Below are 18,720 nucleotides of genomic sequence, written 5' to 3' on the forward strand. Positions count from 1 at the left end.
ACTTTTCTTTAAGAAAGTATCAGAAGAGGAATAGCCAAGAGTGTTTCTTAGGTACAGACCTAGGTGTCTCCTATAAGGTGAACCACTCAAAGCCTAGGAAGATGTTTCTGAAAGGAAATGAGAAGCTGTTACCCATGGCCAAGTTTGTGAAGGGAAGAGGTTGAAGCTTTGGTGGACCTGCAGCAGAGGCTTATAGTTTTCAAGTCCTACCTATCTGAATTGCTCGAGTTTTCTGATCATTCTCATGAGTTACATTTTTAGTAGCATCAGAGGTTAACCTGCCAAGCATACTGTGGCTTACTCCAGTGTTTGATGTTGTTGTTATTGTTTTCTGCTTTAGAAGAAGTACTTGGAGAGTCAAACTACACTAGCAGTCAAGTTCAACAGGGCAAGGTTACCTTCTTACAGGCTGTGATGGAGCTCCCCAGGCCACCTCTCAAGCTCCCGCTGGCAATGCCCTCCTGTGCCGCTGACACCTCATACATCAGTGGTGACTCCAAATTGCTGTTGGTGCCCAAAACACAAAAGAGAACACATTCTGGTGAGACATCTCCATATTCAGAAGAGAAGAAACACGATGTGGTTTAGCAAAAGCCAGCTTTTCAGAGTGCACAGAAACTGCAAATCATGCTGACACTGTTTCTGTTGGCTTTGCTCCCGTTATTGATGGACCCAATGTGAGCTATTCTCTTGCGAACAGGACACTGTAATCCAGTGACTTCTCACGGCTTACATGGACAGGTGTATCTGTCTGACTTCCAGCCCTGCTAGCTTTTCTTAAGCAAGCAGTTTTAAAAGCCAAATAATGCTTTTTGAATGCCACATTAACATAATTTTGATCAGGAGACAGGGCACTACCATGAAAAGAATGTGGGCTTTACAAAAAGGCACATCATCTCTTTAGATCTCTCTGACTGGAAGCATTACTTTAACTTCTCTGTCTCCAAAACTCTAGACTTATCTCCCTTCTCCCTATGTCTAGGTGAAATCATTGCCAATCCTACTTTTCATGATATGTCTGGGAGATTTTGAATTTGGTTGAATTATAAAACAAAAAGCCCTCTGGATTTAATGGATTTCTAAATATCTCTCTTCTGAAAACATGAATACTAAGAATTTTTTTTAAAAAGGTATGGGTATCTGAAGTCTACACATTTTATTTTTGTTGTTCTTGGCCACATAGAATATGAACAACTCTTCAAAATACATTTTTTGGAATATGATCTAATAATTCTTTACATAATTATCAAGCCAACATTTAACAATTTTCTCTTAAAAGAAACAGCAAATAGATTAGTTAATGCATTTCTAATATATAACCCTCATGTTTTAAGTTCTAAATTAGTCCATTTTCATTCCACTGGAATTAAAAACAAGTCAGAAATACATAAATGTAGTCTATTAGTTTTTACATTATTAATTATTATGAATGGTTTTTTTAAATGACTGCGGATGGTGTATGTAACAGATCACAGCTTTGGCTAAAAATTACACAGATTAATTCATGCAAAATCTGTTTTACTTTAAATTTTCTTTATTATTTTCTGAGTAATTGCTACCTTGAGGACTAGAGTGAGCTAATTTAAGTGAAAGGAGCGCACTCATGTTAATCCTTGCTTAACTAGGAAAAGGCGGTGAAAGGAAAAAGGAAAGGAAGCTTGTACTTGGCTCCAGATTCCTAGGCCTCTGCTTCCTGCTCTCTGGGTCTGTCCCTTCATTTTTAAATGAATGTTGGGAGTAAAGTCTGTGGTCCTTTCTGGCACAAGAAATCACTTGCAAAACATCATGGAGAGCCCATGGCCTTATTTTTATGGGTGGCTCACAATGAGGGGCTGGTCACTTTGAACTGACACTTAAATGTGACTATCCCTCACACCCAAATCCAGATGCCCTGTGAATGCTTTCCTGGCCTGAGGACAGCTCAGCTTTTACCCAAATGCCAAACATTTATTATTGGTAGGTGTGGAAGGTAAGCCCATAGACCAAGCTAACTTGGGTCTGCAATAACTTGGCTCATGAGTTAAGAAAATAATATTTTCCAGGGTTAGGACATCTCACATTTTTCTTTACAGGGTTCACAACCTTAAGAGTGAGAAGGAAGTGACTGAGAAGTGAGGTTGAGACAGATCTGATATAAAACAGTGTAGGAAAAGAGCTTCACCAATCTCTGATTGCTCTAGAGGGGAATGACATCTACCTTGGGGAGAGTTATCTAGTTCCAAAGCAAGGGTTAATGGGAACACAGAAAAAAGTAAAAGATCACCCATGGAAATTCCTTGTTTCCCCATAAAGCACGTTATATATGACTGCAAGTAGACAAGGTGCTATGGTAATCTTCTGCATAAAAAAAAGTTTAAGGACTGCTGTGTTAGTCTAGTGGAAGGACGAAATGACAAGTCTACCCACATATACCTTGATATGAGAGCCCGACTGCCTTTGAGATGACTCTGAGATCCCAGCTGGAAATGAAGGTGAGGAAGGACCTTGAAAGTGTTGCTTGCCTGTAAGTTTCACTCCTTAGTCCTAATGCTAATTTTGTATAGCACTAATACATAAAGTGATTTTAAATATATATCTGCTTCTATGTGTGTATTTATTTATGAATTAATTTATTTATTTTATCTATTATGAAAATTAAACAGGGTAGTAGTCTCATATTAGTGGGAGTAAAATCAGTGCATTAGCTGATAAAGCTGACACAGTACCACTGCACCAATATTCAAAGGGAAAGCAACTTCTAGTCCCCAGAAACACATTAAAATCAATTTGGTGATGCCTAATATACAAAACTATACATAGAGAGGATTCTCTTTTAGACCATGTGACATGGGCGTGAGTTCCCAGTAAGTAACTCGATAATGCAGCCCAATCTGTTCCCATGCCTTTGGGAGGGAGATGGAATTTTTGGAGTATTTGCAAAGATGCTCTCCTTGGTCTCTGAAGAAGCAGAACATTGACTGCTACAGGATGAGGCAAAGACAGCAAGATGAGACTCATGCATTTATTAAAATGAGTACAAATTGGCATTAAAAGAATTGCTGTCAAGATACAGTACAGCTTTATAAGTTGCTCCTAATGAGGAAGGCTGCAAGTTCTTCCCCGGGACATTTTCTTTGATTTTGACAAATGTTGACAATATTTCTTAAGCACATCCTTTCCAGCCGGTTTCATGGTGAAACTGCTAAATGTGTTTCAATGAAGAGGTAGATCAAGGTGGAAAAGAAGGTACAAAAGTAGAGTTTGAAGTAGTGACTTTAACAATACTATGGGACTGAGAGGTAGGCTCCCTTACAGAAAATATCTTATGTGAATGAGGTGCTGAGTTATCCCCACAGGGCAATCATCAAGGATTTATGCAGTGCGAATAAGTAGGTCACCATCAGTAGTGACAATGGCTTAGGGAATAGTCAGTGACTTCTCCAGAGAGAGAAGTGTCCTGTTACAGGAAATCACGTTGTCTGTATGCTGCTGCTCAAAGTTTGGTCTGTGAACCAACAGCATTGCTATCTCTTAGGAGCTGGTTATATACCCAGGAATTCAGGTCTCTCCCTAGAATTACTGAATCAGAATCTGCATTTTAATATTCAACCTGGGGGATTCACATGTCTGTTCAACTTTGAGAATCATTTATCTGACATGTTAAATTAAATACACATTCCCATTGGCCCTTAAATCTTTGGCACATGGTGTTTCTTCTTTGAAGAACAACCCTCCCAGGCCCCCTCCTTCCTCCTGAATAATGCCTACTCTACCTTTTCCATTTGTAAATCACCTTTTGCACCTCCCTCCTCCCCAAGGAGGCCACTATTTCTCTCCAACATTTCACCAGTGCCTCACGCAAACACAAACACACTCACACTCTTACCACTCCTCCTATTCCAAACCTTACCCTTACCCAAGAAATGGGATGGGCACTCTTCTCATGTGCTCCAACAGCACCCTGTACCATGTCCTGTTACAGCACTTGTCAAATGGCATGTAATTTTTTAGTATTTGTTTATCTCCCCTTTAGGCTGTCAATACTGAGACAGAGTCTCCTAACAGAGACCTGTTAGGAGGATGGAGAACAGCACCAGGCAGGGGTGGATGCTGAATTAGTACTTATTCATATTGTTTGTTCTTATCTTTCTGAGCATCCTGGTGGACATTAACAGATCAGGCAGAAAAGAGTGTTTGAATTCAATGCTCAATTTTCTGCAGTGGTGACAGATGGTGAGATAAGCCACATCTGAGGAGATCATTTAAAGAGTTTCCCAGGATAGTTCTAATGAAAAGGGATCCTGCTGTTATTGTCGCTCAAATTTCAAGTAAACAGTGTAAAGTTAAAATAAATTTAGCAGATTCTTAAAGGTAAGATTTGTTCTTATCTCCTGCTCACTTATAGAATGTTTGCAGTAAAATGTAGCAATTTCCATTCCTTTGATTATCTCTCTCCTATTAAGGATATTTACTCGTGAGTTTTATACTAAATCCTTTTGTCTCAACACTGGAAGAAAAATAAAGGCTTGCATCTATCAGAAGAGATCTTTAAAAAGGAATTGAGATGGTCTCATTAAATTCAATTTAATGGCATACCAACTAAGAATTTAGAAGACTTTAAAACACAATTTCACGTGGTTCAGAGTGAAAGTGTGCTCAAGTGGATGTCCTTATTTTACTCTCACCCAAATGGATTAACTTGTTACTCGAAGCTCAGAGGTTTAGGTCAATCTTTCGAAAACTGATTTGTTTTTAAAATCACATGATGTTTTTTTCTCTTGCTTTCATCTTCTTTTTTTAAAAAAAAAATCATTTTTTCCTTTTTCTTTAAATTCAATTAGCCAAGATACAGTACATCATTAGGTTTTGGGGGTTCAATGATGGACATTAAGGAGGTCACATGATGTGATGAGCTCTGGGTGATACATGCAACTAACAAATCAGTGAAGATTACCTTCACCTTCTGACCAGTCTGTTAACAAAGGCTCTCTCCTTGACCAAACTCTAGTCAGGCTCCCCCAAGTGTCTTTTCAATTAGATCTTGACCTTGAACTGCAGCCCTCTCCTTGACCCACTGAGCCCAGTTTTCAGCAAGGAATCCTGCTAAGTTAGTTAAGCAAGAATCTCTCCACCCCTGACATCCGTCCTCATGCCTCACCCTTTATAGCTACATCTTTAGTTGACCTTTAGCAAGAATATTTATTAGGCCATTTTGGCAAGAATCTCCCTACTCTCATTTCCAATTACTTCACTGACCCCTTCACTCTGACTAGTGGCTTAAGTCCCCATTTGTCCCTGTTGTATGTGGAGCTGGGCTCAATATTCTATACTGATGTCTTTCTCCCCTACTGCAGTAACTCAAATAAAATCTGTCTTGCATTTTTAGCAAGTGTTTGGTGCAAAAGTTTTTGTTTACAATGTGTGCTCTTATATTCTTCTGCTCGTTCTCTGGTTTTACCTCCTAGGTATGAAGTCCCTTCTTTCTTTCATTTCCTTCCTTCCTTCCTTCCTTCCTTCCTTCCTTCCTTCCTTTTTTACTTCCATCCTTTCTTCCTTCCTTCCTTCCCCTTCCTCTCTCCCTTCCTCCTGTCTGTCTTTCTTTCTTTCTTTCTTTCTTTCTTTCTTTCTTTCTTTCTTTCTTTTTCTTCTATACTCGTATTTTTCTTTTCTAGGTTGGAGATTTCAGAGCATGATTTTTTTATCATGCCACCCATACAAATTAAATATGTCCCCAGTTCATCAGCGGCAGACCTAAATGGTCCTCATTAATTTTTTAAGACTTCAGTAAGCTTTTCAGAGGGAAGAACTATCCAAATTTTGAAAATACTTGGAAACACTGTTGAATGTCCTGTCTCAATATTTAAAGGCAACTTAGTGGGCACCTGGGTGGCTTCAGTGGGTTATAGCCTCTGCCTTCAGCTCAGGTCATGATCCCAGGGCCCTGGGATTGAGCCCCACATTGGGCTCTCTGCTCAGCAGGGAGCCTGCTTCCCTTCCTCTCTCTCTGCCTGCCTCTCTGCCTATTTGTGATCTCTGTCAAATAAATAAATGAAATCTTAAAAAAAATAAAAATTAAAAAATAAAGGCAACTTAGTAACTATAGAATGGTGAATTTCAGATTTTCCCATCTCCTGGACCAGTGAAATAACAATAAAAACAGCAATAAGATTATGAAGCGACCATCCTTGTATTCCCAATAAGAACTTTAAAAATAAATCCCTACCTCTGCTTTCACCATAATTCTTCAAATAAAGGACATTTAACAATGTAATAAAAAACTATGATAGATTATTTAGGAATGAAGAATATTTATTTTTAAGAAAAGATAGTTGATACATTTCACTATCATTTTTGCCTTCAAATCAGTGAAACTGTAGTTGAAGACCTAAGTCTGGGTACTAGCAAATGATAATAAGCAGAATATAAACAGGTCATTCATTATTAATCATAAACCAAGTAACTTCTTCTTAGCAAAAATAGTGGCTTCAAATTAGATATACTCTAACTTAATTTTGAATATTAAAAAAATAAATAAATAAAATAAACAGGGGGGCCTGGGTGGCTCAGTTGGTTAAGTGTCTGCTCTTGGCTCAGGTCATGATCCCAGAGTTCTGAGATCAAGCCCAGTGTTGGGAATCCCTGCTCAACAAGGAGTCTGCTTTTCCCCCTGCTGTGCTCACTCTCCCTCTCTCTCTCTTTCTCTCTCCCACAGGCAAACCTGTGCACACATTCTCTCTCTCAAATAAATAAATAAAATCTTTTAAATAAAAATAAAGAAAAAAGACACATGACTATGGCATAGTTAATACATTTGGGATACAATTTGTACACCAATGGCTAGTAATTTCTCTATTTTAATACTAGTTAGGCTGAAGTCTTTTATCCTGAGAAATTAAATAGAAAATTACTCAATAGAGACTTTTTATTCTGACAACTCTAAAATCTGTCAGATATATCCAGTGAAACATAAATCTCATCATATGTAGATAATGTGCAAACTAAGTAGATTACAATAGAAAAGACAAACAACTTCTTTATATAAGAAATGGCAGGGGCACCTGGGTGGCTCAGTGGGTTAAGCCTCTGCCTTCAGCTCAAGTCATGATCTCAGGGTCCTGGGATCAAGCCCTGCATTGGGTTCTCTGCTCAGCGGGGAGCCTGCTTCCCCCCACCCCGACTGCCTCTCTGCCTACTTGTGATCTCTCTCTGTCAAATAAATAAATAAAATCTTAAAAAAAAAGAAAAGGCATATACTGTTGAATATAGTATTACTGAATATTATATCTGTATATATTATGTAATATATATAGATGATAGAGAAATAGAAATATAGCTACAGATATAGATAGGTAATATATATATAAAATAGAAAATTAATATATGTGTGTCAGATGCTATGCTTTGCAAGTCCACATATTATTTCTAAGAAGAGGTGACAACAAGTAATGTCCTCATGAATCTAATCATTAATATGGGGTTTATTAGCTATGGACCTTAAAAAGCTGTTTCACAATCTCAAGCTCCACCAAGACCCCAAGAAATCATTTTAAAATTATATCTTCTTGTTCAGAAAAGAGGATCAAGCAAAACAGTATGATGGCTTACTTAGTTTCTTTTTTTCTTTATGATAATGAGGGTTATAAGGAAATTTTGCAAGGCATTTGTGCAAATGGTGTTTGCAAAAAGACTATTTTAATGTAAGGCAAAAAATACACATCATACACATCACTGTTGCTAATTTAGTGTTGGATGAATATGTATTTATCCATGAAGATTAGTAGATGCTTCCTACTGAAGTATTTATCCCTAAGTGTTGTTTCTAAAAAAAAAAAAAAAAAAGGTGTTAAGTGTCTATTGTTTCCATCATCAAAACACTTTATGTATGTCACTGCATTCTACTATATCTAGACTTTTCAGATACATTCAGAATGTTTGTTACAGGAACCACCTCAGCTCCCAAGGATTTCTGTTCTTCCACCAAACCACCTGGCCAAGTGTTTTTATAAAATCTTCTCTATGTTACTTTTAACAACAATTATTATCATTTAATATATAGTGGGTGCTTAGAACTCTAAGAAATATTTTACTTGTCTTTTAATTATACCCCTTTTATAGATGAGAAATAAAGAATTAGAGGTTAACATAGTAGATCCAAGGTTATATTACTTGTAAATAACTGATCTAAGATTTCACCTGGTTTTCTTAGCACTCTACCATGTTCTTGTGCACTATGATCTCTCATATTCCATCTAATCCTTTGCTTCTCTGATCAGGACATACAAATGAGTTCTAATGCAGCCACAGCCCAATGCTTTGGCATTTGAGAAACCCAGATTCATGTTTCCACTCTACCACTTACTCCCTGGATGGAACTGGAGGGGTTCCTGGATGGCTGGCAGCTGAGTGTCTGACTCTTGATTTCAGCTCAGATCATGACCACAGGATTGTGACATTGATCCTTGCATGAGGCTCTGGTCTGGGCGTGGAGCCTATTTAAGAGTTTTTCTGTCCCTCCCACATACCTCCTCCCTCTCTGAAAAAAAGAAAAGGACACGTTACTGAAACCTCTCTAAGCCTTGGTTTCCTCATCTGTAAAATGCAGATTATAATAGAAGCTTTGTCACAGAACTGTTCTGGTGGTTAAATAGGATTATTCTTGTAAACCAGTAATGTGATGTTGGCATAGGGTTATATTAAATTGAGAAATGAGGGGTGCCTGGGTGGCTCAGTGGGTTAAAGCCTCTGCCTTCGGCTCAGGTCATGATCCCAGGGTCTTGGGATCGAGCTCTGCATTGATCAGGGAGCCTGCTTCCCTTCCTCTCTCTCTCTCTCTCTCTGCCTGCCTCTCTGCCTACTTGTGATCTCTGTCTCTGTCAAATAAATAAATAAAATCTTAAAAAAAATAAATTGAGAAATGATATCACATTAACCCCTATAAACTAATTTATTCATAATAATTTCCCTGTTGGGGTTCTGGGACTTCTAAAAAAAGGTTTATTTATTATTTTAGAGAGAGAAAGACAACGAGCTCAACAGGGAGGGGCAGAGGAAGAGAGAAAGAGTCTGAAACAGACTCCCTGCTCAGCATGGAACCCAATGCAGGGCTCAATCTCACGACCCTGAGATCACGAGCTGAGCTGAAACTAAGAGTTGGAGGCCTAACCAACTGTGCCATCCAGGCAGCCCTCAGTACATTTTTTATATTAAATTAAACATATACAATCCTTTTGAATAAATGCATAAATACTTCTTACAGTGACATTTCTCTTTCCTGTTCTCAGATGTGGGTTTTGAAAATATATAAAGATTTTCATACTTAGGCTGGCTCTTGACTATTATCACAAGATTATAAAATGAAGAATAATTAAGGCTTTTTTAAAATCCAAGAAAACACAGAATTCATTGAATTCTGTACAAAGATGTGACCCATTCAGACACAGTCTCTATATTTATAAACTTTTATATTTATCAACATGGGAAAATATCCAGAAAATCGAAGCAAAGTCACAAAGCTCACAAAAGACTCATCTGATATTGTTGAAAATTTTTGATTTGAAAGTGTTTCTAGGGAAAAGTAGCTGTATTACCAAAATGCCACTTTAGTTGAAAAAAAATTTAATAAGATTACCGTAATAAATACATAGGAGTAATTTTTCTAAGGCATTTTATATTTTCCCTCTGTGTTTCTGTCTGCCCTCTTCATTTGCTTGGGAAACCCTTTCTTCTGGAGATACTGGAAGTTAGGCTTCCATGGAACCCTGCTTCAGTTATCACAAACATCACATCATGGATCTGAATTAAAGAACTGCTACTAGGGGGGTGGGATCCAGATTTGAACCATGCATGCTGGATATATATATCTTAAAACTTTATTTATTTGAGAGAATGAGAGAGAGCAAGAGAGAGAACATTAGCAGGGGGAGGGCAGACGGAGAGGGAGAAGCAAACTTTCTGCTGAGCAACGAGCCCAATGCATAGCTCAATCCCAGGACCCTGGGATCATGACCTGAGCCAAAGGTGGATGCTTAACCCACTGTGCCACCCAGGCCACCCCGGACATTTATATTTAAATTCAATTATATGAAGGGGTGTCTGGGTGGTGCAGTCACTTAAGTATATGCTTTTAGCTCAGGTCATGATCTTGTGGTCCTGGGATGGAGCCCTGCAGTGAGCCACAGGTCAGGCTCCCCGCTCAGTGGGGAGTCTGTTTCTCCCTCTCCCTCTGTCTCTCAACCCCTCCCCCTGTGTGCTCTCTCTTAAAAAATAATATCTTTGAAAACAACAACAACAACAACAACAATGTGTGATATAATGCATGTTGCTTCTGGGAATATGTAAATTGAAATGACTGCGAAGGAAAACAATCTGCACATGCTTTTCAAGTTTTTTTTTTTTTATCCATGCACACCTGTCACCCAGAAATGCCCTTTACGGGAATCTGTTCTAGGGCACGGATAGCAAGATGAAGTATGTTCTGAGATATTCAACTCAGAAAAATAATAGAAAAAGCTGAAAACAAATAATACGTTCACCAGCAGATACACTGCTGAATTTAGTATGCAGACATTACGATAATGTCTCTTCCTCCCCCCTGGCACCCCCAAGAAAAAGGTGCAGGAAAATGTTGCTCTGTTAAATGAACACGGGTGAACACAAAATGTTATTCTAGGTCACTTCTGTGCTCAAAACTTTGCAGTATTACTGCAGTTTATTTCCAAGAAAGCCATAAGTCATTGCCGTGGGCTGTAAGGCCCTAGTGGCTGATCTCCCTGTCAGCTCTGGGACCTCATGTCCTTCATGCTCTCCTGGTCTCCCTCGGCTTGCTTTGCTGTCTGAGTGCCTTCCCTAGCCTGGAATGCTCTTTGCCCAGAGACCTGTGCACTTCCTTTCCTCACCTCCCTCAGGTCTTTCTCCAAGGCCTCTTCTGGTGTGGCTTCCCCTGACTATCCTGTTTACAACTGCCACCAGACCTCCCTGTCCCTGGCTTCTGATCTTTCCTATCCTGCTCTGCTCTTCTCAGTATCAGTATCATCTTCTAAGATTCCACAGAACGTATTTCTTTACTGTTTATTATTTGTTATGAATCTCCACACACCCCACAGGCAATACACTGCACAAATGCAGGGCTCTTTGTTGGTCTTTCATGATACGACATCTGTGGAAATCATAATTCAGGAAACAAATCTTCACCCATCAAATTAATATGTATCAATTTCCATTATAAGGTGCATCTGTATTTTTACATCAAATGAACAGGGGTTCTACAGTTTAGTTCAAGTTTAATTAAAATTGCTAGTTTCTTTCCCAATTTGTTATTTAGCTCTTGAGGTGAGAAAGAACATCGAATTCACTGCTGAACCTCAGAATGTGCTTAGCACAACAGCTACAATTAGTCAATGCTCAGTAAATATGGTAGGGCCAATAAACGGCGCCGCTTAAAATCTTAGCGATTTGTCTTTGTCAGATAAAAGTAAAGCCAGGCTCTCAGTTCTCACTTCATGCTTTTGTCTCTGATGGTTTACAGTCCTGAAATACAAATGTTAATGAAACTATCAGATAGCTAGAAATAATCCAAATAAACCATAAGGGCAATATCATGGTTTTTGTCAAGATGAAATTTATGTAAATTATAATTGCAGTATCTGAAACCACCACAATAAGTGAAGAGGTGTGACAACACCCACACGTTAAACAAATAAGCCAGATGAGAAGACAGTTAATATAAATATGCCCAAACTGAAAAACTTCTTATACCATGTGATACAGTGAAAATATGACTATGTGGTGGAAGTCAGAAGACCTGAGTTTGGGTCCCAAATGTCACTCTTACTAATTTGAGCTTAGGAAAGTTACTTCATCTCCCTGAGCCTCAGTTTCCTCATCTGTCAAATGAGACCAATACTGGTTACTTTCCTTTCCTTTCTTTCTTTCTTTTTTTTTTTTTTTAAGATTTTATTTATTTATTTGACAGAGAGAGACACAGTGAGAGAGGAAACACAAGCAGGGGGAGCGGGAGAGGGAGAAGCAGGCTCCCAGCAGGGAGCCCAATGCGGGGCTTGATCCCAGGACCCTGGGATCATGACCCAAGCCAAAGGCAGACGCTTAACAACTGAGCCACCCAGGTGCCCCAATACTGGTTACTTCTCATGATTTGCTGCTGTTGAAGGGAGAAAATCTCAGCCAATAGTAGCAGATCCACGTGACTGACATTCACTCTACCCCTGTCATTATGACAGGACCTTTTACCTTTGTCACTTCATAGCCTCACAGCATCAGGATAGTGGGAGGGGCTGTTAGCCTATTATCTCCATAAGACTAAGATTCAGAGGTTTAGAATTTTCTCAGAGTTACATAGTTAATTAAATGGCACAATTTGAGATGCAAACCTAGATGAACCTTGGCCTATGCTCTCTCTCAGGTGCCCGGCTGTCTTCACGTAGTACGACTTGCTTTGGTCACATGCTAACTTCCTTAAGAACTGTTTTTCTTTCTGTTGCTCCCATTTTATGGGGATCTTTGGGCCCAGAGAAGAAAACTGCAGACAAGAGGTGAGGGTACACCCGAGGGGATGTCTCTGGCTGTTGCACACCAGCTTGGATGACCAGTCCTAAGGGGAGATGGGCGCTTCAGCCAAACACATTGCCAGCTCCAGGCCTCATGAAAATGGAATAGAAAAAAAACCTTCTTTTGTGATTTCAGGAATGAGGAAAGCTCCGACCTAATCAAAAGTTTCTGCCACCTAGCAAATGTGGATGCTAGAGTCGCTGCAAATGCCTTAGAGTCATTTAAATGGAAAGAGGGAGCAGGACTCCAAAAGGATGGGACACAGAAAGGGTAAAATTTGATGGTAAGAAAGAGACAACATGCACTGCAGTTTGGAGTTTGGCAGAAATAGTGTTGCAAACCAGAAAGCCTGCAATCGGGCGCAAGCTCTGAGAGCTGGGAGCCCAGGGGACCCACGGGATGCTGGAATGAAAGAGGAGGCCCTGATTATGACTTGGCTGCATACATGCCCTGGACCCCACACCCCACAACCAACCTGGATTCCTGGGAGTGTCTCCTGGTGGACAAGGCAGCAGAGAGGCTGGTAGGTGAGTTTGGTTCAACTACCCACATGGCTGATGGAGAGGACCACACCCACAATAAAGAAGTTACAAACACCAGCAGATTTGGAGAGGAGGCAGGAGAGGAACAGGGTGGGGGAAAAAAAAAGAAATAGAAGATTTAGTGTCATTCAAGGAGAAAGGCACACTCAAGAAGGCTGTCCTTAAAAAGAACAAAAGTAGCTAGACGATGAGGTTGTTAATAATTCAAAACAAAACAAAAAAACCTCAGAAAAGCGTTCAAAGATTGCACACATATTTTCAGATAGCCTCTGTTTTGAGTAATGTGCTGGATGTGTGATTGGCCTTCACGTCTTTGATGCATCAAAAGGTAACCCACATCTTGTAGATAAGAATTTCAGAGCCTTCTAACTTAGTTTTTGGGTATCTATAGGTCAGGAGCATTTTGTGCTTCTTAAGTTTAATATTTTAATATTAAGATTAATAGTAAGAGAAATGTAGGGCAACTGATTTTTATGGAAATTGAATGCCTTGTAATCAAGTTTCTATACAATGCTTAACTGTAGGTATGCTCTAGTTCTTTTTTTTTTTTTTCAAATCAAGTTAGTATGTTAATACCTCAAATCTCAAAAGCTAGAAAGTCACTATAACTATGAAAAAACAATAATATATCTATATCTTATACATCAGATATGATGTATATCTATATATTATACATCAGATTTATAAGAGCATCAGATATATAACAGATGTATAAGGAGACAGTGAAATTATCTTTGCAACTCCATGGCTGGTAGTTAGCAGTACATGAAAAGAGTTCAAGAAATTTATTGTGTGGATAAAGATGCCAGAGAAGACTAAGGCAGTAAGATATCAGAGCTATAAAAACAGGAGATACCTGAGGTGGGGGCATGGGTAGCACCATATGTGGTCATATAAGACCTCCAATTTATGCCATTCACTAAAGGTTATAATTTTCTCTGGCAAGGTTTTTGTCTGCTTTCTTTAGACTTAGTCCTAAAAAAAAATCCAATTTATTGATAGCATAAAAATTTCCTTTTTAAATTTCACTTTTTGCTTGTAGCTCATATGAAAAAAAATGCACCTTATGTGTGTGCTTTGATTTATGTTCAGCAAGCATGTTAAACTAATTTATTAATTCTAATAATTAATCTTCAGCTATTTTGGGTCTTCCATGCACATAAGCAAATAAACTGCAAATGCTGAGAATTTTGGTTTCTTCTTTGCCACAATTTTTTCTTTTGGTCTCTCATTATTGTATTTCTGTATTGGCTAGGGTCTTCAGTGAAATGTTGAATAGAGTAATGCAAAATTCCTTAAAGTTACACCACTATGTATTATGCTTCCTGTAGTTCTTTATTAAGGAAGTTTTTGTCTTTTTATATTTTCCTAGTGTTTTTGTCCTATCAATCATAAAAAATGTTGCATTTTATCAAAAGTCTTTTTACAATAATTGATATAACCATATCACTCTCTTCCTTTAGATTTTAATTTGATGAATTATAATTGATTGGTAATATTAAATCCAGAGATCAACTCAATTTGATTACAAATATATTATCCTTTTTATATGTTGTAGGACCTAGCTTGCTAGAAATTTGGTTGGAAACTCTTTTTCCCTCTGTGATCATGAATGAGATTGACTGTATTTCCTTTCTTCCCTTGTGAGATTGGTATCAAGGTTATGTCAGTTTCATAAAAGAGATTTAGGGTATTTCTCCTCTATTTGATGGAAGAGCTCAGGTGGTACAGGAATTAACTATTCTAGTAAGGCCGTCTGGGAATGGAGCTCTCTTGTTGGCAGGGTTTTAACTAAAATCAGTATTTCTAATGTTTATCCTGGTTCCTATTTCTTCTTCAGTTACTTTGGTGGGTTCCATTTTTATTTAAAATTGCCATTTTAATCCTAGTTGTATGTATGTGTATGTATGTATATATATATGTGTGTGTATGTATATATATATATATATATGTATTGACATGTTTTGTACTATTACTATAATTTTGTCTATAGTATCTGTAGTTTTTTTTGTTGTTGTTCATTTTTTTTTTTTTGTCTTTCCTAAAATCGTGGTTTTGTGCTTCACTTATCCCCTTTTTAAATTAAATGTGTCAGGGATTTTTGCCTTTTGAAAGAACCATCTTTTGATTTAGAATCTATGTTTATTTTTGATCATATAATTTCAGATCTCATTATTATTTACTTTCTTTGAGGTTATTTTGTTGTTCCTTTTTAAAATCTCAAGAGATCAATATTTACTATCATCTTTAGGCTTTCCCTTTTTTTAAATGTATGTCTTTAAGGACATGAATTTTTCTCTTACGATGGCTTTACCTGCATTGAAATGTGGTATGTTTATTATCCTTCAATTCAAAGACTTTCTAATTTTCATTATAATTCTATTGATTTTATTTCTATTTATATGGACAATTTCAATTTATCTTTTCATTATTGACTTGTAGTAGAATTGCATTTTACTCAGATACCATGATGTGGATAACACTGATCTTTGTATGACAAATTGCTTTGTAATCCAGGTATGTGGCCAATTTCTGTAAATGTTATATGTCATATGCAGGTTTGGGTTCTCATAGTCTAGGTATGAACATTAAGTTAAGTTGATTATGATAGATCTTCTAAGTACATACTGATATTTTTGGGATAAATTATTTTGTATTTCTGTCCATTTTTTGTTTTAATTTTAAGGATACTTTGTTATATGAATACAAATTTAAAATGCAGGTAGGCCTTGCTGATTATTCAACCCTTTTCATCATGCAGTGACATAGTTAACTTCCAGCAATGCTCTTTAGTTTTAAAGGTTATTTTGTTTGATAAAGCAACATCAATTTTCTTGGGTTAGCTACTTAATTGTGTATTTTTTTCCATTCTTTTAGTATTTTATGTTTTACATATGTCTTATTTTCTTTGATTTTGCAAAATCCAAATGATAATCTTTGCATTTTCTCTGGAGCATTTAGTCCATTTACTTTTAATGTAATTACTGATATGTACAAATTCCTTCATAATTTTACTTAGTAACACTCCCAGTTTCTGCCTGTGAGAAAATATCTTTATTTATTCTTGCAAGATATTTTCACAAAGCATAGATTTCTAAACTAGCAACTCTTTCCCTCATATTGTGAAGATATCACCTCATTATCTTTGGTTCCCATTGTTGCTTTTTTGATATCAGCTCTCAATCTAATTGTTAGCTTTTAAAGGTAATGTATCTTTTTTTCTAGCTACTTTTAAGATTTCTTTTTTCTTTGATGGCCTGGTGATATTTAGCTAATAAAATCTTATGATGATATCAACCTATAAATTCTCTTAGTAAATCTTAAATAGTTGTATTAAAATTCTGTCATTTTCAGCAAGAGGATTGATGAGTAACTTTGTTATATTCCTGGAATTAGAACTCATAGGCCTTTCAAATTTATCTGATAGTGTGGGGAAGGACACAGAGAGAGGAAAATAGTACCAACAGGTTTTAAGGATGAGAAAAATGCAGGTTAAAAACAATAAACCCATTTCCTGAAAAGCTTTTCATGAAGAATGAGAAGCAGTGGGATGGAGAAGGGAGTAGATAATTAAGTGACCTAAAGTGATATCTAGTCACTCAGACATTCCATGCAAGAGCAGCACACCATAGCAAAAGCAGAAACAATGATGGCAATAATTCTTATTATATGTCACCCCGTAGAAGTTAAACAAAACCATCTTCATTTTTTATGAAGATTGATATACAGCTGATGTGACTTACATTTTTCAGGATGGACCTGATTTCAAATCATTTATAGAACTGTACTTCAAAAACACATATTTGGCAGGTTAAATGCTGAAAAGTTTGGAAAGTTTGAAAAATATGGTCTTCATGTATAGATAAATATAGCACACAATCTTTTTCAGGAAAGCAGGCATACTTTAAAGCAAGTTTACCTCTACACAATATATCAAAATGCCAAGGCACAGAAAACACAATAACTGAATTTACTGATAATCATTGAATATTCTATTTTTGTGTTATAAATTCATTATAACAATATGTTATCATTGTGTGTATAGATTTCATTTTGTAGAAAAAGCTTAAGTAAGTGACTCACATACAGAATTCAGATAGGATGCATGCTATCTCCTTACCAGATCTAAATTGCTTTCTCCACAATGCATTTTTTACCCTAATGGAAGTTGAGTAGCACAATCCAATATGTTAGAGTGACAGGTAGAATGATCAATTTTTCTATCACTGTACTCTGGTTTAATTCTTTTAAAAAAGCAATTTAAAAATGATCAGGTTTTAGAATGAGATACAGACATCAAGGAAAGAATCAAACATCTACTCTTTTCTCAGGGGTTCATGCAACTAAAAAAATAAGAAATTGGAATAATTGATATTACTGGTAAACTATATCTTTGCACAATTTTAGATAAATTATTTTTAAGCCAACTATCCATTTATAAGGTTACCCACCTAAAAAAGCATTTTTTAATGGTATAGCAACATTCTTCCTTTTGTGTGTAAATCATATTCCTGATTCCAAGTGCCTCTACCAGATACCATGAGGCATCATTGAACTGTCCCAATAGTATTTTTTCATCTAGATTAATCTCAATTATTGAAGTTTAAAGGATACATTTTTCTTATTTCATCTTAAAAGCTAACTTTGCCCAATCCTTCTGCTTTTGGGAGGTGAAATCGAGGCCTAGAACTAAGACCAGCATCTCTGTTGGAAAGTCAGCAATGAATACTCTTGTCATTTATTCTGAGGTACCTATCTCTGAGACAACATTTGACAATTGCTTTCTAAAGCTAGAAATGAGAACAGAGCAGTCAGAACACAAATGATTAAATAGTTAGAATCTACATGCAACTCTTTTTAATGAAAATCTCAAGTATTATGTCACATATGAATTACAGCAACCTAAAAGGCCACCCAGTAAAAAGACCATAAAATGCATACAAATATGCATTTCAGATTGTATAACTCCATAGATTCCCAAATAGCCAAGATTCAAGACACCTTGACTTGTTCTTGGAAGGCACATTTCATCCTTCCTAGGGGACACGGATCACGGAATTTTACTGAGGCTGAGCAGATGAACGTGTTTCATCATTATTAGGACAATATAACCATTGTCACAGCAGGTTGAGGCTGTTGCCTCATTAGATGCCACTGAGAAAAGTGAACCAAGAGCAGTCAGCAAATCCAACTACGGAGATTATGTAAAGAGATTTCCAGGCTGCTTGGCACCTTGAAACACTCACTCTCTTATTTCCAAAGTGTTCAAAGTACAATAAACATATTTCTGAGACAAATCCTGTGATTTAATATTTAATGGCAAGTTATAGTTGCAAACAGGCAATCAAATAGCTACGTGGCACAGGCAAAGAAGGAAAACAAAGGCTCAAAGTTTAGGAGCTGCCGTTAATTATAGCTCAGGGAGAGAAAGCAACAGACCATTCAGCTTATTAGACTGGTTCTCAGCAAAGTGAAATGAATGTGTCCTAGACAGGGGATCATCCGGCTTAGAAAGGTCTTCCCTTTTGAAAGATTTAAGCTAAAATATGCCAACTAAGAGAACAAGACTTTTTCTTTCCTCTTCAACACCGGTTTCGAGATAAGACTACTGTCTTTTATGTATACCTTCACAGTG

General features: G+C 37.2%; 1 protein-coding gene across 4 annotated transcripts in view; it reads right to left on the reverse strand.

The window, feature by feature from the left end:
* The window catches only part of SPHKAP (SPHK1 interactor, AKAP domain containing), a 178,088-nt gene that overhangs the window by 142,455 nt on the left and 16,913 nt on the right, over positions 1-18,720 (reverse strand). For 3 of the 4 annotated variants that reach the window (XM_047722816.1, XM_047722814.1, XM_047722813.1), the window contains exons 2-3: positions 13,019-13,097; positions 399-504 (exon numbers count right to left, since the gene is read on the reverse strand). In XM_047722816.1, the coding sequence (XP_047578772.1) occupies positions 399-504; positions 13,019-13,097 (185 nt within the window). The remainder of the gene's footprint in view (positions 1-398; positions 505-13,018; positions 13,098-18,720) is intronic. The other variant, XM_047722815.1, reaches the window with a different exon arrangement.

Source organism: Lutra lutra, chromosome 3, assembly GCF_902655055.1.
Source record: "Lutra lutra chromosome 3, mLutLut1.2, whole genome shotgun sequence".
NCBI lineage: Eukaryota > Metazoa > Chordata > Mammalia > Carnivora > Mustelidae > Lutra > Lutra lutra.